At 37.2% G+C, this 27,847-nt stretch overlaps 2 protein-coding genes and 2 long non-coding RNA genes across 4 annotated transcripts; 2 read left to right on the top strand and 2 right to left on the bottom strand.

Annotated features, from left to right (window-relative positions):
- Positions 1-2,102: 2,102 nt before the first annotated feature.
- On the bottom strand, positions 2,103-6,984 carry LOC147835378 (uncharacterized). Its single transcript, XR_015499802.1, has 2 exons — positions 5,708-6,984; positions 2,103-2,464 (listed from the first exon to the last, which is right to left on the bottom strand). It is a non-coding gene; the product is annotated as an uncharacterized LOC147835378 (long non-coding RNA).
- si:ch211-3o3.7 lies at positions 2,191-12,625 on the top strand. The gene is made up of 3 exons (NR_186837.1): positions 2,191-2,429; positions 7,135-7,175; positions 12,136-12,625. It is a non-coding gene; the product is annotated as a si:ch211-3o3.7 (long non-coding RNA).
- mstnb (myostatin b) lies at positions 12,607-16,406 on the bottom strand. Its single transcript, NM_131019.5, has 3 exons — positions 15,952-16,406; positions 14,825-15,192; positions 12,607-13,961 (listed from the first exon to the last, which is right to left on the bottom strand). The coding sequence occupies exons 1-3, from the start codon at positions 16,325-16,327 to the stop codon at positions 13,581-13,583; spliced, it is 1,125 nt and encodes a 374-aa protein (NP_571094.2). The 5' UTR covers positions 16,328-16,406; the 3' UTR covers positions 12,607-13,580.
- A 3,431-nt stretch (positions 16,407-19,837) lies between these two features.
- On the top strand, positions 19,838-24,856 carry akap19 (A-kinase anchoring protein 19). The gene is made up of 2 exons (NM_001423439.1): positions 19,838-20,287; positions 23,884-24,856. The coding sequence occupies exon 2, from the start codon at positions 24,103-24,105 to the stop codon at positions 24,370-24,372; it is 270 nt and encodes an 89-aa protein (NP_001410368.1). The 5' UTR covers positions 19,838-20,287; positions 23,884-24,102; the 3' UTR covers positions 24,373-24,856.
- Positions 24,857-27,847: the final 2,991 nt, after the last annotated feature.

The following is a 27,847-nucleotide window of genomic DNA, read 5'->3' as shown; positions in this document are numbered from 1 at the left end:
CTGCATAGTTTAGCTCTAACTTCCTTCAACACACCTGCCTGGACGTTTTTAGTATACCTTGATTGAGCTTGATTAGCTGGTTCAGGTGTGTTTTATTGGGGTGGGAACTAAAATATGTAGGACACCGGCCCTCCAGGACTGAATTTGGGCACTCCTGTCTTAAATTGAATGAGTGCAAATGTGATACTGATTTTATGCAACAATTCTGTGAATAAGAAGTTGAGATTTTATTTTATATTGTAATATTGTCTGCTTCTGATCAGGTTTGTCAATCAAAATATTACCCATAAACTAAAATTGGGGAACTGGAGGATGCTAACACAGGGCTCGAACCGGGACGTTCTTGCTGTGAGGCAATCGTGCTACCCACTGCGCCACCGTCACCTACAGAGTCTTCTATTAATTACAATTTTTTCAATAAACTAAACAGTCATCTTCCTAATTTTAATTCTACCAACATTACAGATTTACAGTATAGTTTGCTTTAAGGCACTTGTATTTATGATTATAACATTTCTCCAAAATTAGAATATTGTTCGACACAAATTGAATATTAACATCTTCCCCTAATGAATCAAAGAAAAGGTTTTAGATAGTTGGGAGGACAACTTGAGAGAAACTTTTAACCACTCGAATGAATCAGACCAGGAGGTTCTGCTATATAAACAGTTACAAAATGAGTGTGCAGTCATTTCAATGTCAGCCTCACAGAATGTACTATTAATGTGATCAAAATTAAATGTCTAAGTAACTCAGAAGATGGGACCACATGTTTCTTTATTTGAAGTGAATGAGACCGGTGTTGTGCCAGGAGGTGCACTCCTGCCGTAAAATGCACCCCCTCTGAAATAGGGGTAAAAAATAAATAAATAAAAAATAGAATTATGACACTTATGAGAGTGACTCATGTGTTTCATTAATGGAACCCTTCCCTTACAAAAGATAAAAAATAATAAATAGATTGACTTTAAATACAAAACCGGTGAGAGTAAGTAAATAGTTAATGTGTGGTTTAGTTAAAAACAGCAACAACAATTCGATGTTCCATGTACAGGCCCGTAGCCAGCCTATTTAAAGGGGTGGTTCTTTTTTTATTCGCAGTTATTTGAGGTTTAAATACTGCATTTTAGTGACATTTTAAGCACTAATTTGTAGTGGATTAGATTGTCAGATGGTTATCATTACCACACTTTTTGATGCAACAAAAATACTTATGCTTATCCTACTATTTTTTGTTTACAAAAATATTTTTTTAACTTATTTAAAAAAGTAATTACAATAAATATACATTTTCAAAAGTAATAATTTTATTACTTATAAAAGTAATTACAGTTTTATATGTAATGTAATGAGATTAGAATTTTAGAAATGTTAAAAAATACTTATACTTAATATGCTTAAAATTCTTTCATTTTCTTTTCGGCTTAGTCCCTTTACTAATCTGGGTTCGCCACAACGGAATGAACTGCCAACTTAATCAGCACGTTGCAATTCAGCACATATTCAGTTTGATATGTCACTTTTAGAGACAGACCATTTAGAAACAGGTGATTAATAAATATATGAATGGTTTTTTTTTTTGGATCATATTCCGCTGTTCTCCCCACTTTTAAAATGTCCACTACGCCCCTGCAAACAACAACAATATTGGGAATCTGTTAAAACTGTAGCCTATATAGGCAAATAACAATCTGGCCAGCTCATTTTCAGAATTTGTCCATTTAAATAATAAAAGCTTACTTTTTGTTGGTGATTTTATTGGTTATTCTTAAAACCTTCTTCAATTGGTTATTTTCACAGTTTATGATGGCATACTTTTAAAAATGGGACAAATAAGGTCATTTAGGGGCCATTATACTCATTCATTTAGTCTTTCGAACCACCAGAACCCCCCTGGCTACGGGCCTGATGTAGCCTAAATGTTTGTTTAAAACACCAAAAAAGCCTAAATATTAGGCTACCATACAGTCAATTTTACATGTATCTGTAAATCTAGTGCATTTTAAAATGCGTTTCACTTCTTGTCCTTGCATTATCCATCAAAATAATAATCCTAACCCTAACCCTAACCCTAACCCTTACGTTTTAATCAATTATGGCCCTTTTTTTTTTTTTTTTTTTTTTTAATGTAGACTGAGAATGAACGTCTTTTTTATTTTGAAATGAAAGTAACGTTATATGAGGCCGGAAGTCTCGAGTTAAGACGTAAAGTTCCTCTCACTTTCGCAAATTCTCATGTCTGTCTTTGCATAGAAAAGTTATTTCATAGATTTATATACCACAAAAGTATCGCAGGACACGTTTTTTTAATCAAACTATTTAGAAAAGTTGGCGGTTACGTTAGTGACGCTAAAAGACAAAAATATTGCACACTCACAGGACATGTTGCCTGCTCGCAGCTGGAGCTGATCTGATTGCGTCGTTCACAGGTAGGAAAATCCTTCTACTATCGATATTTATTAGGCTGGCTTGTGTAGCAAGCCAGACTACTGTTATCCTATTAAACTTATTATTAATTTTATTATTCTTCTTCTGAGACTAAAAATTAAACTCTATCTCGTCCTTGGCCTTTCAAGCTATGACCATCAAACTCGGGTCAGACCTCCGAACTATTCTGACTCGAGTTGCTATATCTTTTCCGACTGATCCGACTTTCGGTTTTCCGAAAAACGTCCCGGGACCGTCGGAAAAATCCCATAGACGTAACATTGGATCAAACTTTGTGACCTCATAACTCCGCATCAGAATGTCACACAGACTTCTAACTGGGCTCATTTAACTCAGACTATCAAACTGCCAATGACTGACCACCTTTAAACTTTCTGGCCACGCCCTAGCAACCACTTTTGGACCCTAGAAACCGTCCCATAGACTTCCATTGCAAAATACTCTCATTGACTTTACATGGGATCAAACTTTGTGAGCTCATAACTCTGCATCAGACTGTCCTACAGACTAATGGCTGAGCTCATTTAACTCAGTCTAGCCAGCAGCCAATCACTGATGGCCTTTTAACTTTCTAGCCACACCCTAACAACCAGATACTGCACCCTAGCAACTGTCCCATAGACTGCCATTAAATAGGTTCAGACTGATATTGTCATGCTGCATTGTGATAGAGACATGGGGATTGTTTTTAACTGTTCATACTGGCAAGAAGCTTGTATACATCATCAGTCTAAGCTGTCAATCAACTCCATAGCAACAAAACAGACTAACCTAGCAACGATATGACACCAGCTATATCTCAGCATCAGAACATCGTAGAGAGGCGGGGGTTGGCTTGTTTGACTCATGCTCGCACACTATCTATCTATCTATCTATCTATCTATCTATCTATCTATCTATCTATCTATCTATCTATCTATCTATCTATCTATCTATCTATCTACATCTATCTATCTATCTGTCTATCTATCTGTCTGTCTGTCTGTCTGTCTGTCTGTCTCTATCTATCTATCTATCTATCTATCTATCTATCTATCTATCTATCTATCTATCTATCTATCTATCTATCTATCTATCTATCTATCTACCTCTATCTATCTATCTATCTATCTATCTATCTATCTATCTATCTATCTATCTGTCTGTCTGTCTGTCTGTCTCTATCTATCTATCTATCTATCTATCTATCTATCTATCTATCTATCTACCTTTATCTATCTATCTATCTATCTATCTATCTATCTATCTGTCTGTCTGTCTGTCTGTCTGTCTGTCTGTCTCTATCTATCTATCAATCTATCTATCTATCTATCTATCTATCTATCTATCTATCTATCTATCTATCTATCTATCTATCTATCTATCTATCTATCTATCTATCTATCTATCTATCTATCTATCTATCTATCTATCTATCATGCTAACAATATGCTAATTCATGCTAGAAACATGCTAGTTACATGCTAATTCATGCTAGAATCATGCTAGTCACATGCTAATTCATGCTAGAATCATGCTAGTCACATGCTAATTTATACTAGAATCATGCTAACAACATGCTAATTCAGGCTAGAATCATGCTAGTCACATGCTAATTCATGCTAGAATCATGCTAGTCACATGCTAATTTATACTAGAATCATGCTAACAACATGCTAATTCATGCTAGAACCATGCTATTCACATGCTAATTCATGCTAGAATCATGCTAGTAACATGCTAATTGATGTTAGAATCATGCTAACAACATACTAATTCATGCTAGAATCATGCTAGTAACATGCTAATTCATGCTAGAATCATGCTAACAACATGTTAATTCATGCTAGAATCATGCTAGTAACATGCTAATTCATGCTAGAATCATGCTAACAACATGCTAATTCATGCTAGAATCATGCTAGTAACATGCTAATTTGTGCTAGAATCATGATAGTAACATGCTAATTTATGCTAGAATCATGCTAGTAGCATGCTAATTCATGCTAGAATCATGCTAACAACATGCTAATTTATGCTAGAATCATGCTAGTAACATGCTACTTCATGCTAAAATCATGCTAGTAACATGCTAATTCATGCTAGTAACATGCTGATGCTAGTAACATGCTAATTCATGCTAACAACATGCTAAATCATGCTAGAATCATGCTAGTAACATGCTAATTCATGCTAGAATCATGCTAGTCACATGCTAATTCATGCTAGAATCGTGCTAGTAACATGCTAATTCATGCTAGAATCGTGCTAACAACATGCTAATTCATGCTAGAATCGTGCTAACAACATGCTAATTTATGCTAGAATCATGCTAGTAACATGCTAATTCATGCTAGAATCATGCTAACAACATGCTAATTTATGCTAGAATCATGCTAGTAACATGCTAATTCATGCTAGAATCATGCTAGTAACATACTAATTCATGCTAGAATCATGCTAACAACATGATAATTCATGCTAGAATCATGCTAGTCACATGCTAATTCATGCTAGAATCATGCTAGTCAAATGCTAATTCATGCTAGAATCGTGCTAACAACATGCTAATTCATGCTAGAATCATGCTAGTAACATGCTAATTCATGCTAGAATCATGCTAGTAACATACTAATTCATGCTAGAATCATGCTAACAACATGATAATTCATGCTAGAATCATGCTAGTAACATGCTAATTCATGCTAGAATCATGCTAACAACATGCTAATTCATGCTAGAATCGTGCTAATTCATGCTAAATCATGCTAGTAACATGCTAATTCATGTTAAAATCATGCTAGGTACATGCTAATTCATGCTAGAATCATGCTAATTCATGCTAGAATCGTGCTAGTAACATGCTAATTCATACTAGAATCATGCTAGTAACATGCTAATTCATGCTAGAATTATGCTAACAACATGCTAATTCATGCTAGAATCATGCTAGTAACATGCTAATTCATGCTAGAATCGTGCTAACAACATGCTAAATCATGCTAGAATCATGCTAACAACATGCTAATTAATGCTAGAATCATGCTAACAACATGCTTATTTATGCTAGAATCATGCTAACATTATGCTAATTTATGCTAGAATCATGCTAACAACATCTATCTATCTATCTATCTATCTATCTATCTATCTATCTATCTATCTATCTATCTATCTATCTTTTCATACTTTTTAAAAACTGTTTAAATAAACTATTACCGTCAGGCTTTCACAAGCCAGCCTCAAAGTTTGTTCTCAAACTTTAAGAATCTAGTTTACATTTACATTACAGAGGCTTCCTTAATTCATTTTATGAATTGAATTATGTCAACAGTTTTGATATTAATTCGACGGAACATTTTTCGACGATGTCAACTTCGTCCCAAAGGCGCCATATTTAACGTTATTCATTCTATCAAATAATTCGTGCACAGTCAAAGTGCAAATCTCCAAAAACGTGTTGTAAATTCATAAAACATAATTAGCTGTCAGATGGCGAGGGTCAATTAAAGAGTGAGCAGCTGGCACTGGTAGAGCAGGAGTGCAACGTGTAGGAGGGTCTGGTATTGGCATGAGCTGGACAGCGTGTGTGCCAAATGCCATTCCAGTGCCTCTGCAACAGGGGTCGGAGATTTTAAGCATTGTGGCTCAGAAGACAGATGTCCATGCGGTCTGGAAAGATATTATGATTCTGCTTGAGAGCTGAAGTCACCTGCTCAGTCAGAGTTCATCCCTGGGGGGAACTTCAGAGCTTTTTAAGTCTTTTTACCCATGTGTCTATATTTGTTTTGCAATTTCATATAGACCAACTTAATGTGGTGATGTTATTGGTCCATGAACATTTCCTGCTTGTTGTCAAACTAGTTCATAACTATAACAACAGGCAATTCAATCACATCCTATGTTAAAATTTCTGCCGAAACATTTATTTATTAATGTAAGGACCTTTTTGGGATTTTTAGAAGCTAACTTATAGAAATAAAAAAGGTAAAACAGGAAGTAGGTTAGGACAATATTGTTCACATCCATCAAAATAGTCTATGTTAAAGTGTAGTTCTGTAAACAGTTATAATTACTACAGGCCCGTAGCCATCCAGTGAAAGGGCTGGTTCTTTTTTCCTCTTAAAAATGTGGATCTTTTTGCAGGAGTTTTTTTAATGAGGTTTAAATGCTGCACTTTAGTGACATTTTGGTCATCATAACCTCACTTTTCAAGAGTTCACAACTAGCTGATGATTGGTAATATGTGGTGTGCTGTCCCACAAGAGAGCCCTGAGCTCAGAATATCCTTGAGTCCTGGGCTACCTCCCGTTTAAAGGGAACTCATGTATTAGTGTGTGTATGTGTGGATGTTTCCCAGAGATGGGTTGCGGCTGGAAGGGCATCCGCTGCATAAAAACTTGCTGGATAAGTTGGCGGTTCATTCCGCTGTGGCGACCCCAGATTAATAAAGGGACTAAGCCGACAAGAAAATGAATGAATGAATGAACAACTTCAGATTACAAATAGTGGCTTAATGAGAAGGATTTAAACCACTGACCTGCATTTAAGGAAACAATACTGAATTGAGCACATGAAAAATAAAATGTGTTTGCCCAGCCTGTGCTGGAATGGGGTTAGCTCTGCTGAACTGGCTTAAAACTGTTTTTATTGAGAGTTGTATATATGTAAAATAATAGTGTGTGTGTGTGTTATGTGTGTTACAGATTTTATGGTCAAAAGGATGTGAAGAATGCAAAAGATAAAGGTAAGGCTCATGCTTGCTTGCTTTGTAGTTGCTAAGGTGTTGCTGAATGGTTTCTAATTTGTTGTTTTAGAGTTGCATTGAATGACACTAATAGATAAGTATAAATTAGGATATACAAATTGACAGGTTGATGGTTGGTTAGACAGATAGATATATGGATGGATGGATGGATACATGCAAAAGTTAGATAGATGGATGGATGGATGGATAGATGGACAGATAGATAAATAGACAAATAGATATCTATAGTTTTTCAATGGCTAATATTTTATTTGAACAGTTTTATTATACAAACATTATTGCCTTGATTGCAAAACAAAGCAAAACTGCTTCACCATATGACAAGACACCTCAGATTCCTGCATATCCAGCTGTCAGACAGGCGTCGTGATGACACAGAAGGGGACATGCTTCCATTTTTCCAAATGATCCAGACATCTCGCAGTCTCCTCCGAGGAGCATCTATCCTCCATCACTGTCAGTCATTGGTCTCCTGGGGGCGTATGGTTTACTGCCACAGACCTTTTCCACTTCAGTCATTAGGGTGCCTTGTAAATGAACTTAGACTTATGGACAAAACTCGCTGAATGACTCATTCCAGCCCAAATGTGATCTTGAGTTACACATTGCTAAAACAGGACACATTCCCGTCCTCGACGTCCGGAAGCTTTACGATGTAATTAATCAAATGTTGATTCCACAAGGGTCAATAGAGTTTCGGGAGAGACGGATGTCGATTTCTCAGCTAAGTGAAAAAACAAGTGGTGTTGAAGGCAGGGCCCAGTGTGGATGCGCTGGATAAATCCATCAGGGGCGCTGACAACCTGCCGTCAGTGGTTGCACATCTGCGCCCAACTGCCCGAGGCTCATGTCTTTTATTGCTTTTCATTGCTTTCTTCAGATGAGAGCAGAAGTTCACAGCAAACCAATCTCACGTCCCTTGGAAACTGAGGCGATTATTACATTGCAAAATGTTAGATTAATCATTAAATTAAAGGCACTTTAGCTTCGGACCGTTGAGAGGACTTGATTGTTGACTGAATTAGGAGAGGCCGATGTGAGAGTTATAAGTGGAAATGAGTAGTTAAACAGTCTGAATTTCAAAAAGCATCAGTTCCATGAGATTAGATACAACAGTTTAGAACAAATAACCATGTATGCCATGACTTTTGAGTCCTGTTACAGTAATTTTCAAAAGTTTGGTGTCAATAAGATTTGATCATGCTTTTGAAAGAAATGGGGCAGCCGTGGCCTAATGGTTAAAGACTTGAAATTGGGATCTAAAGGTTGCAGGTTTGAGCCCTGGCACTGATGGGCATTGTAGTTGGGGGGAGAGTGATTAACCAGTGCTCCCATAACCTTCAAAACCCTCCTGCTCACAGGTGTGAGTCACTTTGAATATAAGCATCTGCTTAAGGCCCAATCCAATTTTTCCCCCACCTCTTCCCCTATCCCTTCCTCTTGGCTCTTAAACAGTGTGTGAATGGGAAGGACTTCAGATTTTACCCCTAAGAAATGAAACGCCTCTACAACACCTGCACACGCCATCATATGTCATTGCAATCTCTTACATATGAAATCGATAATGGCAACTGCTGTAGTTATTTCAGATGCATTCATTTTTAAATATCTTCAGGGAATCACCGAAGGCAACAATATCATGTTATTATAACAATATAATGTGGCAATATGCTCACAAATAGACTGTGCATTTACACTGTGGACATATTAATTTCTGTAAACACACAAAAATAACATTAAAATGATAACAGACACTGTAAAAAGGTCATTCCCAGCCATTATACATTTTTGACTGGGTATTTGAATGTTGTTGAGTGTCAGATGCGAAAGTATGTTGTGGGACTACTATACAAGAGTTATTATTATGGATCATAAATAGCAAAATTTAGCGAAATGACAAAAAAATTTAATTTGTGCATCTCCTGACTTCTGTGTGCAGATTTGCTGCTGTTGTAGATGGTATATTCTGGTAAATTTCTATACTTGTTGGTTTTGAGTGTGGTCCTAAACATGAGTGTGGTTTTAGGGGGTATCTAGCTTTCCCCTTAGCCCTATACGCTTTCAAGCTAAAGAGAATTAGCACACCCCTTCCCCTTCACCTGAACGTGCAAAACGAGGAGTAAAGGCTAAGGGGTAGAACTGGGATTAGGCCTAAATGTAGATGTGAATTCACATTCTCACCAAGGCTCCATCCATTTATTTAATTATACAATGAAAAACATTCATAATGTGAATTATTGTAACCCAATAACATTTCTGTTTTAATATATTTCCTTTATTATGATTAAAGTCTTTATAATTCATAATATTTCACCACTTCGAATAGGTTAATTAGATTAACTAAATTGTCCGTAGTGTATGTGTGTGAATGAGTCTGTATCTATGTGTGTGAATGAGTGTTTATGGATGTTTCCCAGTTATGAGTTGCAGCTGGAAGGGCATCCACTGTATGAAACATATGCTGGCTAAGTTGGCGGTTCATTCCGCTGTGGCAACCTCTGATGAATAAAGGGACTAAGCTGAAGGAAAATGAATGAATGAATGAATGAATGTACAAATAACCATGTATGCCATGTGTTCTGAAAGAAGCAGTGATCCAAAGGTTAGAGGGTTGGACTTTGGATCTAAAAGTGGTAGATTTGAGTTCTGGCACTGGCAGGGATTGTAGGTGTGGTGAGTTGAGGTGATTCCCTTGAGCAAGGCTTCCAATTGCTCTCCATGCAGCCCACTGCTTCAGGGCTGAGTCGATTTGGATTATAGTGTCTCCTTAAAGGCTTAAATGTGAATTCAAGTCTCACCAAGGCTCCATCCATACATTTAGAAATACAATGAAAACATTCATAATGTGAATTATTGCAACCCAATAACATTTCTGTTTTTATATATTTCCTTTATCATAATTAAAGCCTTCATAATTCATAATATTTCACCTCCTGTTCAAAACCTGAACAACATCCATTAACTTCAATTAAAAATGGGCACCATGTAACTGTAGGGCCTACAGTTGTTGTTTTTTTTACTTAGTTTTAATTGTTAAATTAAATTAAGTTTAATTTAACAGCTTGTCTAATTAAAAATGAATTTGTAGAATATTAGTTTACAATTGCAAATGCATTTATAATTTTACTTTTTCTGAAAATCTGTTGAATACGTTTTTATCAGAAAATTGTGTAATTTTCCTAAAGAATGTTTATAACAGGGTGTTTTAAAGTATTAAAAGTAGATAATTTAATTGAGAAAATTAAGGCTCTTAAAGTCTTAATCGGTTTTTACGAGGTCTTAAATTTTGCTCAAGCGTTATCCAAAGTGTTTTACTCCAAAAAAGCATAAATATATTTATATTCCTTCTAATAATAACAGCGAAATGCTCAATCCATGCGATTGTTCTGCCAAGTTTCTCTGCCAGGTGATGTCACGTAGTTTGTGACAAACGCGGGAAGGTGATGTGATGTTTTCCACATGTAGCGAAACCATAGAGTGAAACAGACGACAAAATGAGAAAATGTAAGTTTGCATACTCCTGGTTGGAGACAGACGAGTTTAACAGTGGCTGAAGCCTGTCACTGAAAACAACCGCGTAATTTATTAAGTTTTGTTTCTTGCGAGTTTATCTTATCTAAGATCTGTTGCGTGGTTGTGCTCCATTGATTTATTTAATTACAATTGTTTGTTAACAACTGTTTATTAAGTTAAAGGTTTGATACTCATTAGAACTCGAAGTTGTGATGAGGTCTTAAAATATTCTGAGAGGGTCTTTAAAAAGTCTTAAAAATGGTATTGAAATTAACTTTAGGATTAGTGCGAATTAACTGAGAAACTGAGAATTACATTCTAGTTTTAAAACAAACCTTTATTTGGCGACGCTTGAGCTTCTGATTTTTATGACCAGATCTTATGGCAAAATTGTCTGAGCTTTGGAGATAAAGTTCTTGTGTTTATCATGTCCTCACTCATGCCTCCCTACTTATGAGTTATTCATCCAAAATTTGCCAAATTCAGTGACATTCCAAGCTGTGTAGTAAATTCCATTTTTATGACTGGATTCTATCATTCTGTCTGCGTGTTCCTCATCACGAAAGTCACACGGTTCTAATTTGATTGCTTTTTGGCAAATAGGTCACCGTTCACCGCAGCACATATCAGGTGAGATGTCACTAGCACACCATGTGTCACCTGTCTTCATCCTCACCATCAATATTCAAACTGATGCCTCATGGCAGCACGTACTTTACAATCATCACTCAAAGCAAGCGTTTCCCCAGCTGTTCCAGAGACTTGAATGTTAGTGTGAAGATGCAGATGTTTGACCACACCTGCCAGCTGTCCATCTTGACCACGGTGCTGCCTCCTGTCCTAGCGCACACATGCAGCTCTACCCAGCTCCCCTGCAGCTCGTGCGGATATGGGGAATCCTGGTGACTGAGATGAGCTATGTGTTTCCCCCTGGAGTCTCCTGTCCCCTGAGGAGCCACGCTGCCTTCCCATTTTCTCACAGTCACTTCCTCCCCTGTCAACCTGGGAATGTGCTGGCAGCCGTCAAGCCACAGAGACAAGGAAAACTTTCCCCCCGTGACAAATATAACAACTCGGGGAAACCATTACTGTTCCTGTTTATCGTACACTTGCCATTACCTGGCACAAAGACGGCATTGCAAGTCAGATGCACAAGAAAACAAATCAATCATCCTCCTGCCGAGCTTGATTCATTGCACGGACGCTTCTGCACTTAGAACAGGATGAATTACGAAGGGATGCACCTGATTATTAAATGTTAAAACGCTTATTGATGGTTTCATGTGAGGTGTTTGGGGTCTTCAGAACCCACGTTTAATTGCATGTGGCGAATGATCCCAAATCGTCGGTGCAGTCTCTCAACCCAAATGTGAAATTTTTATTGCTCGGGGACTTTTAATCTCCCTCAACCCTCTGTTCATTTCAGAGCAGTTCCCACCTGGTTTCCATGGCATCCATCCAACTCACAGCAGGAAAGGAAGCAGAGCTCGGCAGTGCTGAGTTCGCCCTCTTCTGGACGGAAGTGAAGGCTCCAATAAGCCTTGGTCTAATTAGCCATGCTGTCAAAACATTTCTGCACAAGTCCTTTTAGAAAACTCTGCTGCATGCGTAGCTGAGCTATTCCGAGGGGAGATTTGTTAATTTGGGCTTATGTAACACCCGCTGCCTCGCTGCCATTACGGGAAAAACAAATGAAAAGGTCAAATGATAGTAAATTCAACCCAAAAGGAACCTCTTAACACAGTTTGGACAACACCCTTTGCTCAGGAAAAGCTCTTGCATATAAAAGCATTTCCCTTAGGTCCTATACTTGCTCTTCAAGCAATTTTATAAACTGATTAGTGTATTGAATTTCCAAATACTTGTTAGGGGTTTGAAATAATAGAGTTAAACATATAAAGCAAGCACCTTTATTTGTTTGAACAGATACATAGATTTATATTGTACACTTTTTTTTGTTGCTATTTTGTGTTCTTATACATGTACTAACTGTGGTTAAAAAAGGCAACTGTTAATGGAAACAATGGCAAGTATACAATACAATTAGCAAACATATCAAAATCAGTTTTTACAACATTTTTAGCAACCAATTCTTTCTATTGGTCTGCCATAGTGCAAACTGTGTGGTTTGAAGACAGAGTGTTAGCGTGATAGTAACATTCATTCATACAGTTCCGATGTCTCTGTCTTGAACACATGTCAATGTGTAAACCGCATTCACAGTGCCTCTGCTTCAAGTCCTTCTGTCCCCTTATGCCGATCTCAGTAATGCTTCAAGTGTGTTGGGCTGTTCGACAGATGAGTAGTGGACGAAACCTACGATTAACAATTTGATCTGTGTGTTCATTGCGGTGTATGTTGAAGTTTGCGTTGGATAACTGTATTCAAGCTCAGTTCAATGTTCCAGAGTCCCTCTCTGTTTCTCTTGGATGCTCTTGTCAAACAAGCTCACCGGTTACAGCTGTTACAGCAAAGATCTAAATGATTGTGTTTTGGAGTGGTTGCGTAATACAATTTTATTTTATTTTTTCTTTGTATGTTGTCTGCGCATCCTAATGAGAGTATTCTGAAAGGTGAAAACATGAAATAAAGCAGAGAATGTCATCCATTCATTGTCAATATTGTCCATTCCCGAGTCCAGACAGTATGACATTCCTTTAATACATCCATTTGACATTGGAGTCCTGGTGGCAGAGATACTGATTTAGAGGAAAATGACAAATAACATAGTCAAATGAAGCGGTGCCCAGAGAGTGAGTGAGCGTCCTTCTATTGCACAGTGTCTTGCGGAAAGCACTGGTAATGTATGGTGGGTGGTGTGATCAGATGTCCGGGTCTTTGAGACGGATCAAGTCCTGTCTGGGCACTGGTTCATGAGCAGCCACAGCGGTCTACTACCATCGAAGGGATCTTGCCGTAGATGATCTGCTCTTTGCCGTTAAAGTAAAGCATGTTGATGGGAGACATCTTGGTGGGAGTGCAGCAGGGCCCAGCCGTTCCTCTCGGACTGGCCTTGTTCACCAGATGGGTGTGGGGATACTTCTGCAGGTACATGTAGTCGCATTCTCCTGAACAGTAATTCGCCTTATAGCGTTTTGGAGCAATAATCCAGTCCCAGCCAAAGTCCTCGAAGTCCACAGTGAGAGGGTACCTGCAGCAGCGAGACTCTGAGGAATTCTCATCGCAGTCCAGTCCGGAGTCCCTCCGGATTCGTTTTGGGCCCTCTGATATTTTCACCTCCATAAAGGGGAGCTGAGAGGAAAAGAAGCCAAAGAGAGTTGGTAAACTTAATATTTTGCCCATACATCAATGGAGGCTGCAAATAGTTATAAAAATACAGATATGATTATGGAAAGGATGAATGAATTGATTCTGATTCTACCAAACAATTCCAGTTCTTAATGGAACCGTTAGAAATATTTATCGTTAGATATATATCATTTTTGTTAAATTAGCTGAATCAACACACATAAATAAATTTTAAAAAGCAGTAGTTCATTTGTCATTGACTTCTAGCTCAACTTCTCAAGTGACCAACTACTATATCCTACTTTGTTTTACAAATTAATTTTCACATTTACTATTGTTTTCAGTCAGATTTGGATTCAGTGAGGCAGTAAAATTCAGTAACTGCTCCACTGATATATAGGTGCTTTTCCACTATATTAATATAGTTATTCTTTTAGGAAACCATGTTTACTTGGGTGATACATTTTGATTCATGAAAGAACAATGTCATAAGAATCGCTCGTTCCAAAACTAAATTACTTTGGCCTGTTGTATGTATGTTATTGATTCTCTATTAAGATCCGGTTCTAAAGAGTCATTCATTGGGGAATCGGACTTCACTGGTCGTTGCTGAATATTTTGAATTTGTTAACATTCGGATTACAATGATGACTTTCGCGGTGTGAATTCTGGTGCACGATCCATATTATGCAGTTCACATTCACGCACATCAGATTTGTGTAGCAGAACCCAATGGTTGAGGGGTTATTCGTTAAAACAAGATGTTTTTGCCTATAATTAAATAATTCAGTCTCCACACGCAAGGTTTTGTCCAAAGTGGTTATATTCAGAGAATACGCACACTTGGTAACAACAGACCAACTCACCAGTCCATCCTCCCCAGTCTCGGTTGAAGTGACGGCCAAGTCGTTTCCCTTCGCGTCATATGCGTTAATCTCGATGCCTCGGTTGGTCTCCGGTTGTTTTAACCACACCGTGAGCACCTGCTTTACGTCTATACTCTGCCAAGACGTGACTCCTGCGTTCACGTCGATTTTCAGGGATCGTATTCGGTGTCTTCCTCCGTCCTTAACGGGCATCAGCCGAGATATCTGTAAGAAGACGGTGGTCGCCTCCTCCGCCGGTCTCAGATGAACCCAGAGCTGCGCTCTTACGATCCGGTTCGCTTGGATCTTCGGACTGAAGGAGAAAAAGCAACACTTCGGTTTCCGATCTACTTGAACAATGGGGTCAGCTGAAAGAAGGACAGGAAAAGTAAATCAGAGTGATAGGTGAAAAAGAAACGGAATATGGTTTTCAGTTGTAGGTTTATTCTTAAAAGAGTTTAATTGTTGTTAAATTAAAAGGAGGAATATTATGCAGTTATAAGTTTTAAATAAATAGCTGTTATTGGGGATATAAACTGTAATACATAACAAATATAAAGGAAACACATAAATATTAGCTTGAAAAAAAAAAAATATATATATATATATATATAGCTATATATACACACACATATATATCAGTTATTTAAAAACATACTTAACGTATTACAGACGGATTTACTTTATAGCCTATTTAAAAAAGAATAATCTACAGATAAAATATTTATAATGAGACATTACAGATAATGCACACTTTAATTAAAAAAACTGCCTACGTTATGACCCAATTTTAACAAGATTTAGCCTATATATGTCACGTATGATAAAGGTGAAAATATTTTCTTTATGATTATTATGGTCGACGCTTGTGCGCTTTGCTGCGCTTTCATGGTCCATGCGTAAAATTGCTGTGGCAAAACTGATAAAGAAGCGACCCATATCCTTTTTAAATCAGGAAGGAGAACTACAATGTGTCTGAATTGTGCATTTATGCACAATCGTTGACTTGTGAGTGTTACTGACTCGAGCGTTAAGACTGCGTAAAGGGTCTCTCCAAGTACCGTATCTACCTCCAGATTAAGAGGATACGTTAACGCGAACTAATCTTTGAACTAGATAATCCTTACGTTCTGTGGCCATGGTCATGATGGTTTCTGTGGTGGCATGTTCATCGTCCTCTTCCACAGCTCCATCCTTACTGTCATCTCCTAAAACATCGTACTGATCCAGAAGTTGTTGCAAAGGCGGTGCTTTGGGTAACAGCTGCTTGACCACGTCCCGGCTGATGTTTGGAGCCTGCTTGAGTCGGAGTTTGCTAAGAATTTGGGACTTGATGGCATGCAGTCTCATCAGCTTGCTGTGTTGTCTGAACTCACATGTGGAACACTGCTCGCTTTCCTCCGTGGCTGTGGAAGGCTGCTGGTGCGCCGTTATATCTCCATAACCCACTGGACCACATGCAATTAATACACTTAGAGAAATTAAAACCTGTGTAAAATGCATGTTCCAAGGCGTGCTAAAGGATGTTTGATGTTCTGATTTGCTATGGAAATGAACCTCACCACGCACCGGACAAGTAGATGTCATGCTTAAATTCGGCAAGGCTTTTTATACTGCAACTTTGGCCACTCTATTGTGTCGTAAGATTCAATGATTGGCTGAGCTGGCAACAATAAACCTAATGGACAGAGCTGGACTTCTTTCGCAGCTCTTAAAGAGGTATAACACATCTTTGAGGACTCGTGGGGAAATCATTTGAACCTGAGAAATTATGCAGATTTATGAAAAATACAAACATTTAAAATACATATTTCCGTGCGTGCACACTTTGCGTCTTTTGTCAAACGCAGCTGACAAAGGCTACATGTTATATTTACGCATATAACACAATAACCGTACTCATTTTCGTAGTTATATCATTTAATTTGCTAGTTTATATAGTGAATAACATGCTAAAATCACCCTATATTCTCAATTCCTGCCTTTATCTTTTTTCATGTGGTGTTTGAAAAGAAGTAATTGGATAAAAATTAACGTATCTTCTGTCAGTGCGTTTATCTGTCAGTCCAATTCCTCTGTCTTAGCAGTAAGATCTTAACTAATCACAGTTCATCTTATTTATTCAACACACTCCCATGTACTTGCGGCATTTTCAGTTCATTTAGAACGGTGGATAAGATAAATTGCGCCATCTTGTGGAACTACATGTGTAACGCGTTAACCAGGTGAGGTATGTAGATCTTTCTAGTCGAATACCTGTAAAGTAAATTCTACGTATGATGGTGACATGCAAAATAAACAAAACTAACACAGATCTAGACAATACATACATTCCTATTTACATCAGAAAATATTTTGGATACTCTAGTAGTCTGCATATGTTGTAGGCTAATAAAATGACATTATGGTTCACTGAATACCAGGGCAATTGTGATGTCAGTCAGCGATCACTAAACTGTAAACAAGACTTGTCAAGTATTTCCCATCAGTTTCAGTTGGTTTCTCTTGTAATAAGCATATTTTTAACGCGAATCAATATTTCAAATCCATTTATTTATTTGGCATGTATACAAATACCATTCAATGCCACACTTCCATTGCTCAAATAGTCACTGATAGTAAATGACATCAAAAGTGAATAGAATTTTTCTTATTGTACATTATTAAAAATAAAATTCCTTTACTGTAAACCCCAATAATTTAAGGTAACTCAAACCATTTCAGGAAACCGATTGCAACAAAAAAATTGAGTTAAAAAAACTAATCTATATGATTACTGTGAACTTACTCCATTTAAGTTGAAGTAATGAGTAGGCCCATTCGGAATCTAGATAGATATATTATATGAGAGACTTGCTTTGTTTACCAAATAAAGTGGATCTAATTGGATTTGGAATGTAAACATTAAATACAAGTTAAAAAGATATTACTTTTTATTTCATATATTATTCAGATTTTAGTTATGATACTCCCAAAATCATTCAGCATAAATCTGCAGAAATTCTGCGCAGAAATAGCAAAAAATGTCTGCAGATTCCATCTGGCCCTAGTAATGAGGTATTTAATCAACTCATTACCTTCAACACTGAGATCAAAACTCTTCAAATGAGTAGAATTAACTTTCAGTATGTTTTGAGTTCACTACACTCATTTCATTTGACAAAGTTGACACTGTTGGGTTTTACAGTGTAAAACCACTTGACCTCAGTGGTTCCATGAACAACTTTTGACATTTTTGCAAACTATTCCTTCCACAAAATGGAAAGTTATAGTGTAGTTTTTCCCCCACTTTAATTCCTTAGATGGATTTACTCAACATTTACAATCACCTTTTTCAACCAGGATAAGTTTAAAAAATAAATACAAAAGTGCTTGGGTAATGAAACTGAAACTGGTCAATTTAGTGTTGAAGGTTTCATTGTTAAATATGACCAGCCTGGTGGCCAATCTTCATTGACTGCACATTTCACTAGTAAGAGCAGAGTGTGAAAGTATAATCACCGGAGTGATAGCACAGCTTCGCTTAAAATATGCACAACATTATGGGTGACATATCAGATTTCAAAAGTGGCCAAATTGTTGGTGCACGTCTCACTGGTGCATTTGTGACCAAGACAGCAAGAAGGACGAACCACATCCAGTAGGAGTAACTGTAGGGCGCAAAAGGAAGCTGTCCGAAAGGGATGTTTGGCTGCTAACTCGGATTGTATAAAAAAAAACATAAAACCATAGCTACCCAACTCATTGCAGAATTACCAAAACTGTTCGTCGGGACCTCCACAGGATCAATATACATGGCTGGGCTGCTATAGCCAAACCTTTGGTCACTTGTGCCAATGCAAACAGTTTCAGTGGTGCCAGCAGTAGAAAATGTGAAACATGTATTGTTCTCTGATGAGTCCACCTTCACTGTCTTTTCCCACTGTCTTTTCCCACTGTCTTTCCGAGAGAGTTACGGTGTGGAGAAGCCCCAAAGAAGCATACCACCCAGACTATTGTAGAGTGAAGCATGGGGGTGATCAGCGATGGTTTGGGCTGAAATATCATGGCATTCCCTAGGCCGAATGCTTGTGCTTGATGGGTACGTCACTGCCAAGGACTCCCAAACCATTCTGGAGGACCATGTGCACCCAGTGGTTCAAACATTTTATCCTGAAGGTGGTGCCGTGTCTTAGGATGATAATGCACAAATACACACAGTAAGACTGGTGACAGAGTGGTTTGACGAACATAAAAGTAAAATTTAAAATCTCCCATGGCCCTCACAGTCACCATATCTAAATATTATTGAGCCGTTTTGGGGTGTGTTGGAGGAGCAAAATAGGAAATGTTTTCCTCCTAGTGACCGGGCCACTATTCTGCAAGAATGGCTCAAAGTTCCTCTGGCCACTGTGCAGGACTTGTATCTGTCATTGCCAAGATGAATTGATGCTGTATTGGCTGTATTGCTGTATTGATGCTGTATTGGACCATACTAATGAGTTATTGTTGAATTATTATCTAAAACCAATCGTTTAGGTTTCATTGTCCAACCCCTTTGTATAGAAAAAAAGCTTGTGTAAAACAGAATAAACAAACTCTCAAATGTTTAAAACAAGGGGAGGGTGCGTAAATAATTCAGTATCCCTTTATTAAGCACGCAGCATCATACTGAAAACAAAGAAACTGAAAAAATATTTCTTAATCAGTGTTACTTTAACTTACTTTAGAGGGCATAAGGACTCACAACCCTATAACTGAGTCTTGATGAAACCTGAATTATTTCATGTATGTCGATCTCAGCATGTAGTTCTCTCCCTGCGTGGAATCAGAATAATGCATTTTGCTTTCTCATATTTCACTAAAAGCTTTTGAAATGTTGCGAGATACTTCATACCTCTCTCTAGGGTGGGCCCTTGCATTGCATTGAGTTCTGCATATTTGCATTAGGAACAGTCATGTCTGTCCACTAGATGGCGCGATAGTGTTTCAAAATACACCGAGGCGCAACCTGTGTCTGCGTGTATTGCAGTAACCTATTTTACCCAGTTTACAAACAAATGTTTTAGCAAAGAGAGCTGGAAATAAGTGTGCACGTGAAAAGAATTAGGGAATAATTCACTAGCTTTAAATGAAGTCATATGGATGGCCGTTTCTGAATAGATAGAGGGGCTTCAAAAGCAACATGGATTAATGCAGTGTTGAGCTCCATCGCTGTCCTGTCACTGGAATGAAACTGAAACGTTATCATCATTATACGTGGACTCCGGACGCACATGCTGAATTCTGACCCGACTTATCCTACGAGAGCAAGTTCATCAACATGCTTTCTCATTCTCCGGTGAAGCAACCGAGACTGGAGGAAGCAGATTAGTGTGGATTTATCTCAGTTTTCCTTTTAAATAACGTATTTCCACGTGGATGAAATGATTTCTTCGATGTTTTGTCCATTCTGTTGAAGCTTACAGCCTTCAGTCTGAATAGGTATGTACTCACTCTGATTATATCACAGGAATGTGCACTTTTAGCGTTAGATTACAAAACCAGAACATCGTGCATTTTTCCCCCAATCAGAAATAATATTTTGCCTTGACCTTGAGGCTTTCTTGACTCAAATACGAACCGTGAAATTTAAAAACACACCTGAAAACAGAGCTAGAAATGTAACCTCGGTCTTCTCTTGGATATATCGTTCCAATCATATGTAGCCTATATCATGATGTTGTTAAACTGTTGATCACTTTAGATTTCCAGACAGTGACTGTCGGTTGTCCTTGTCTGATGTGCATATGATGTAAACAACGGATTTGAGCGTCAGGCGGAAAGAATAAATACCGAGGAAAATATTAATATAGGCTTTCATATGAACAGATGCCTAAAAACATTTAAAATCCACAATATCCTTCACAGAACGTGATTTATATTAATAAATGAGGCATTATCGATTTGTGTTATACCAGCAAAACGAGTCAACCGGCTTTCGTTGTGAGGAAAGTTAGTCGTTAGCCATCCTCAGGAGCAGCGTTTCTCAGGATAATAAATAGGCTACTGTAATAGACGTCCGATCCGTGAACGAATCATTCTTTTGAGTCGAATCATTTGGACGATCAGTTGAACCAAAATCAAACTGAATCGGCCCGGAGTTAACACCTCATAGACCCATTGAACCGAAGTAAGTGCATTTCAGTGTGAACAAAATGAACCGACGAGTCCAGGAGGAGAATATTAAGATGCGTTTCAAATAAAGCACATTATAAAAAGTCTGTGCTATACATGAACATTTGTTATAACTACATGATAGCTTATTTGTAGATACAACGAGGTAAATTAATAGTATGGTTTCATGCAAATACGAATTGAAGCTTTAAATTGAGCTAAATATGAACTGGGTTACTTTAAACATTATATGCTAATGAATAAAAACATGCACATATCATTAGATATTTGACTTAACTAATAATATCAACATATAGTTGAAGTCAGAATTATTATTGAATTATTAGCCTCCCTGTTTATTTTTCCCCCAATTTCTGTTTAACTGAGAGAAGATTATTTCAAGGCATTTCTAAACATAATAGTTTTAATAACTAATTTCTAATAACTGATTTATTTAATCTTTGCCAAGATGACAGTAAATATTATTTTACTCTATTTTTGAAGACACTTCTATAGAGCTTAAAGTGACATTTAAAGGCTTAACTAGGCCAATCAGGTTAACTAGGCATGTTAGGGTAATTAGGCAAGTTATTGACTAATGATGGTTTGTTCTGTAGACTATATATATATACTACATATATATATAGTTTAAAGGGGCTAATAATTTTGACCTTAAAATGGTTTTAAATTAAAAAACTGCTTTTATTCTAGCTGAAATAAAACAAATAAGACTTTATCTAGAAGAAAAAATATTATCAGGCATACTTTGAAAAATTATCTTGCTCTATTAAACATCATTTGGGAAAAATCTAAAAAGGAAAAAGATTCAAAGGGGGGCAAATAATTCTGACTTCAACTGTATGCCCAGAACCATTGTAAAGTGCGATCCATAGATTCCATCATAAGTTTTTTTTTTTTTTTGCAGCTAATAAAACAAATAATTAGAATGTTAAAAATCATTAAGTTTTAATTTTTAATAAGAGGAGGTGCTCTATTTATAGCATAAAATTAAGCATATCCTCTATAGCACTATTTAGACAAGGGGTGATCAAACTCGGTCCAGGAAGGCCAGCGTCCTGTAAAGTTTGGTTCCAACCCCAATCAGACCCACATGGGCTAACTAATCAAGGTCTTAGGCTTTCAACATCCATGCAGGTGTGTTGAGGCAAGAGCTAAAATCTGCAGGACAGCGGCCCTCCAGGTGTTTGTTTTTTGTACGTGGATTACTCAATTAGCTGGATTTGGTTATTGACGATTTGACCAAATCCAGGATTGTTTCGTTCTTCAAAACTCATCCGAAAGTTGTTGTCATAGCAACAGTTCTGGTAGCTCAAACCTGCTCAGGAGCAGGCTCATTTCATTTAGGAGAAGATCGGGTCAGTTCTAGCTAGGATAATACTGAAAATATGTATTGAATTCTGATGTTTTCTTACAGTAGTAGTTATGTTCACTTGGGAAAATAGTATATATATATATATATATATATATATATATATATATATATATATATATATATATATATATATATATATATATATATGTAAACGTATGCAATCTGGACTACGACACAAAGTGGTTCAAAGAGAAAATTTATTGATATTAACTTTTTAGATACAAACACGTACAATTGCTTTAGTACAATTTGTGTATGATAATAAACATGCACAATATGCAACTTATACATCCAGTTATTCCTTACAGTGATTAAGAAACCGGCTACTATAATACTACTAAGGCTACTATAATAAAGAAAATCCCCTCTAAAACTAATAATAAATACCCTTGACAACTAATACTAATAATAAATACTCTTGACAGATAAAAGTGTAACACCTGTAGCCCACAACAAGGTTGAAAAGTTATTGCATATCATATTTAACAAATCGTTTCTTATGAATTTTTATGTAATTTTGCTCACATGAATAATTGAATATTAATCAGATGATGTCATTACGCTGCTGTGCCGTCTGCCAATCTTTGCATGTTTTAAAAATTCTATTCATTTTTTAAAATATTGTTTGTTCATCTTTTAATACCATTGACGGTTTTCACATCAGTGAAATACCAGAAAAGGAAATGTGTTTAAAGATGTGATAAATGGCATGGATCATGTAAAATGTAAATGGGGCCCTACAGGACCCAAGAATCTGGGCTACGCCCCTGGTCACGTCACAATTGTCAGATTCACATGATGCCATAATGACAAATTCTAATGCAAGTACTCTTTTAGAGTGCTTTATTTGAATAATTGTGGACAGTACCATCTAAACATTAGTGTGCATCAGGCAAACAGACAGAGACTTCTGAAACAATGGGTTTGGTTCACTTCTAGTTTAACTCCGGCGTGGTGCTACGGAAATATAAACCAGAACAAAAACACAGAAATTAATTAAAAACAGGACATGATGTCAAGATTTGACAACAAAGAGACAGAGTGCTCAAGCATACCTGTTCAATTCATATGTCAGAAGCAGATCTCTTTGCAGCAGATCTTTGACATTTATGTCCAAATGAAGAATTTTTTGTACTGTTTTTACTTTCTTTTATTAGATCCTCCTAACTTCTGAGCGAATAATAAAAAGTAACTAACACTTCAACAAGCTTTCAAATTGTAAAATGGAAATGTATAATTTTCAACTTTGGTCCAAATCAAACAAATTTAGAAAACTGAACTACAAGCATGAACACAAAGTATTTTGAAAGCAGTCAGGCTTGCTGACTTATTTCAGGTTGTAGTAGGCTCATGCATCTAAGCACATGCAATGTTTTCTATACTGCCTCATTGCTGTGAAGATGAAGTTATTACAGTGTCATGGACAAGGTTGCCAAGAAGACAATGTGAAAAATAGTCTTCATGAAAACGTATATTTAGCCAGGCAAAGACAAGCAATAACTCACTGCAACCCTGCATCCTTTTCACACAGGGCAAGTGTAAGGTGGCTATGTGGACGCTATACATCATGGCTGACCATCTGGATTGTCTCAACAACATGCTATACAGAAAGACATCCACATCGTAGCCTCTCGCTCTTACAAAACAAAAGCCTACAAACTGCCAACCAAGGGAATATAACCTCTGTATCACGCCATCTTCGCATCTCTTCCCCTCACTGCTTTCAAACCAATGCTACATTATTTATATCATGGGATGCATGAAATCCAAGCGCCGCGACCCCACTCAGAACTCCGACTCATCGGAGAAAGTGGATGGGAAGCCAGGAAAGCATGGAGAGAAAGCCGTTTTAGTGTTTTCAGAGATCGGCTCTATGGAGGACTCAGTGCGGATCAATCCGGTGCTGCTGGACTATGCCCAGAGGCTCTCGGAGGAAATTGTGGCCCGGGCAGTACAGCAGTGGGCGGAAGTGGACAGCCGATACAGTGACATCCCCTACATTGAGTGTGACGTGCCATAATGTTATACCGAGTGGAATAAAAATGGACTGGTCCAGCTCACATCTCACATGTATGTGAAAGAGCGCAATCAGATGGACAAATGCAGGCCAGAGAAGAACAGTGTCATTTCTGGAAGAGATTTTTTTTACCCATAAGGATTTACATTAAATATTCAGACATTTTTCTTATTTTCATGCATTAAAGTCCGCAAGAAATGAAAATTTACAACATTTATTTTGCTAGGACAAATGGTTATTCTTTTAGTCAGCAATTAATCCGTGCAAGATAGTCCCCTGAAAAAAAAAAAGGTTTGTATTGTAATCTTCAATCAAAGTCTGACCATTTTCTTAAACACATCCCTCTTGTTAGTTTGCTACAAGGGAATGATGTTTAAAATGGATGCCCTGACTCTACTCATTATGACATTTTATAATTGGATCTACACCGCCTGACAAAAGACTTGTTGCTTATCCAAGTTTTAGGAACAACTAATAATAACTTGACTTCTAGTTGATTATTTGGTATCAGAAGTGGCTTATATGAAAGACAACGACCTCTAGATTACGCTTCTTTTATCAAGATTCTTTGGATTCATCTTCAATGCCGCCTCCTGCATCTTACCCCAGACATGCTCAATTATGTTCATGTCTGGTGACTGGGCTGGCCAATCCTGGAGCACCTTGACCTTCTTTGCTTTCAGTAACTTTGCTATGTAGGCTGAAGTATGAGAACGAGCACTATCCTGCTGAAGAATTTGCCCCTTTCCTGTGCTTTGTAATGTAATGGGCAGCACAAATGTCTTGATACCTTAGGCTGATGCCATCCTCTCTGCAGATCTCTTGCACTCCCCCATACTGAATTTAACCCCAAATCATGATTTTTCCTTCACCAAATTTGACAGATTTTTCTGAGAATCTTGGGTCTATACGTGTTCCAAAAGGTCTTCTGCAGTAATTGTGATTATTGGGATGCAGTTCAACAGATGATTCATCAGAAAAATCTACACTTTTACAAATGATCAACTAGAAGTGAAATTATTTTTTGTTGCTCTTACAACTGCGATCGACAACAAGACTTTTGTCAGGTAGTGTACATCAACATTCTGAACTGAGTCTCAGCAGTTCCGGTTTACAGAGACTTTAAAGTCAAATTTAGGGGCCTGTTATTTATTTATTTTTTTAACCATGGAGGTGTTCCAACACTGCTTCTTTTCACACAAATGTTTAATTTGACAGTCTGGAATTGTTTAAAGGACTTTTAAATTTTTTTTTTTTTGCCTTCTTACAGTACCTCATTTTTATTTTACACCCTTCCCTCAATCCGTCTGTCTTAAGGTGCGTTTGTGTGTGTGAGGTCTCATTATCAAAAATTCATAGGCAAAAAAGGATCTATTGTCAGTGGTATAACCTTTGAATTCATCTTTCTGTCACTAATTTGATTCCATTGCAATGTCTGTAAATGTAAATTATGCGAAATTCATGATCAGATGAATCCTTATGGACTGTTTTTCAAGTAAATTCAATGTACAATGGTGAATGTGACCAAACATTTAGAGAGCATCTGCGCAGAGGTCACTGTTTCTCTTTACTTCACTGGTAATCTTTTATTTATTTTTTGGACAAGTGACTCCTGCTACAAAATCTTTAGTGTTTTTTTGATTACTATATTCTGCATTCATGCCATGTTGTAATTAGCATCATTTTGAAATTATAATACTTATGTTCCATGGTCTAAAATCTAAAAAAGGGACTAAATGTTGTTGCTTTTTCAGCACCTAAATGAATCTGTGGCAATCAGGTGGTCCAGTCATGGCTCTCTTAATATTTCTAGTGTACAAGTTATGATTTATGACTAATACAAAGACATGAATGCTTTCTGTAAGTAGTAATTATCGTAATTGCGACATGGCATGAATGCACCTAGACTGTAGACATTGTTGAAAGATTTAGAGATTACAAAAGATCTTAATACATTCAAAGGGAAGGATTACATTCATCCGTCCCAAAGCGTGAGCCATTACATAATTTTTTAATAGAACGTTTGCTTCGGTGCAGCTAAAATATGCAACTATTCAAGGCCATGATGTTTTAAAAAGTAAATGAATATGCTACCAAGACTGCCGAATCCCTCACTAGGAGACAAAATTTAGACAGGGAACCAAACATGCCAATGTCCTTAATGATCGTTAATACAAGCACAATTACTCTTCTGGTAGTGTTCTAACAGCTGCACGCCAATGCTTTTTATTGAGCGATTTATTGGCACTCCTGGGTCTTGTGCCATGTTGTCAGGTAACCAGTTTCCCTTTAATGATTGCAGATCAATAAAGTGCAGCGGATGGGTTCCAGAAGTAATAATCGCATTTGTTTTCTCCATAGAAAAATTGATTTAGAAACCTTTTAATACCTACCATGAACGTTGAGGTGGTATCACACATGGTTCACCCAAATCACTGTGATTTCAACTATATATAAAAAGCAAACCTTAACCCTTGTGTGCTGTTGGGTATGCTTTCATCCAGTCTGGGGTGATTTTGAGTCTTAATTTGGCCACAACTTTCTGTGTTTCAGCAAATGGAATGATTTTGGTGACAAATCTTAGTTTGACACAAATTTTGGGAAAATGCTTTGAAAGTTTTCAAAAACTGAATACACTCTGGGCAAATTTACTACACTTTTGTTATGTTTGTGGCTGTTTTGCCCTATTGGTTTCCATTATAAGACAAAGTTGATTGCAAAGCCATGACACCATCTAATCATGCTTTCTTGACTGTTGGTGGTTTTCCCTGTTGGGATGAGGTAAAACGTCTATTTTTTACTGTTGAACATCAGTTGCAGGGCTAGTTTCTGGATTTATAGAGTTATATCGAGTAATGAGCGTGAGTGAGACTTTTGCGCACATACCTTCATATGTCTGAGCTAAGCTTTCAGAACATAGTTTTTATAGCTTTCAAACATATGTGTATTTGTGCACGCACAGTATAATTTGCTGTTTGACACTATAGAACTCCATATAAAGCCACAAACGTTTTTTTTTTTTTTTTGGCACAGGCCTATCTAATTGGTTAACGGTGATAACTAATGATCAGCAGTACAAATGACACATTTTATCTCTTCCCAACAGGGAAAAATGCATGCATGATAATATTGTGTCATGGCTTTGCAATCAATAAATGTTGTTATTAAGGAAGCCAATGGGCAAAACAGCCACCAACATAATGAAAGGGTAGTAAATTTGAACAATACACAAGGGTTAATATTCAGATCTCGTAAGTAATCATAAAGTGTTACTAAAGATCTATTAATCTACTCATATTTATGTTTATATATTAAAGCTTGCAGTTAAATTCACAGTAATGAGTTAAATATGTTATATACACTGACAGTCATTCAATATAATATAATCAAAGCCCACAACGTTTTGTTTTAAATCACCGCTTTTACTAGAGCTGGTTGCTTTGGTTCATGGCTTTTAAACTCTTCACTGAAGAAGAGT

The sequence above is a fragment of the Danio rerio genome, chromosome 9 (assembly GCF_052040795.2).
Source record: "Danio rerio strain M-AB ecotype USA chromosome 9, GRCz13ab, whole genome shotgun sequence".
NCBI lineage: Eukaryota > Metazoa > Chordata > Actinopteri > Cypriniformes > Danionidae > Danio > Danio rerio.
This window is presented reverse-complemented; position numbering and strand designations above follow the sequence as displayed.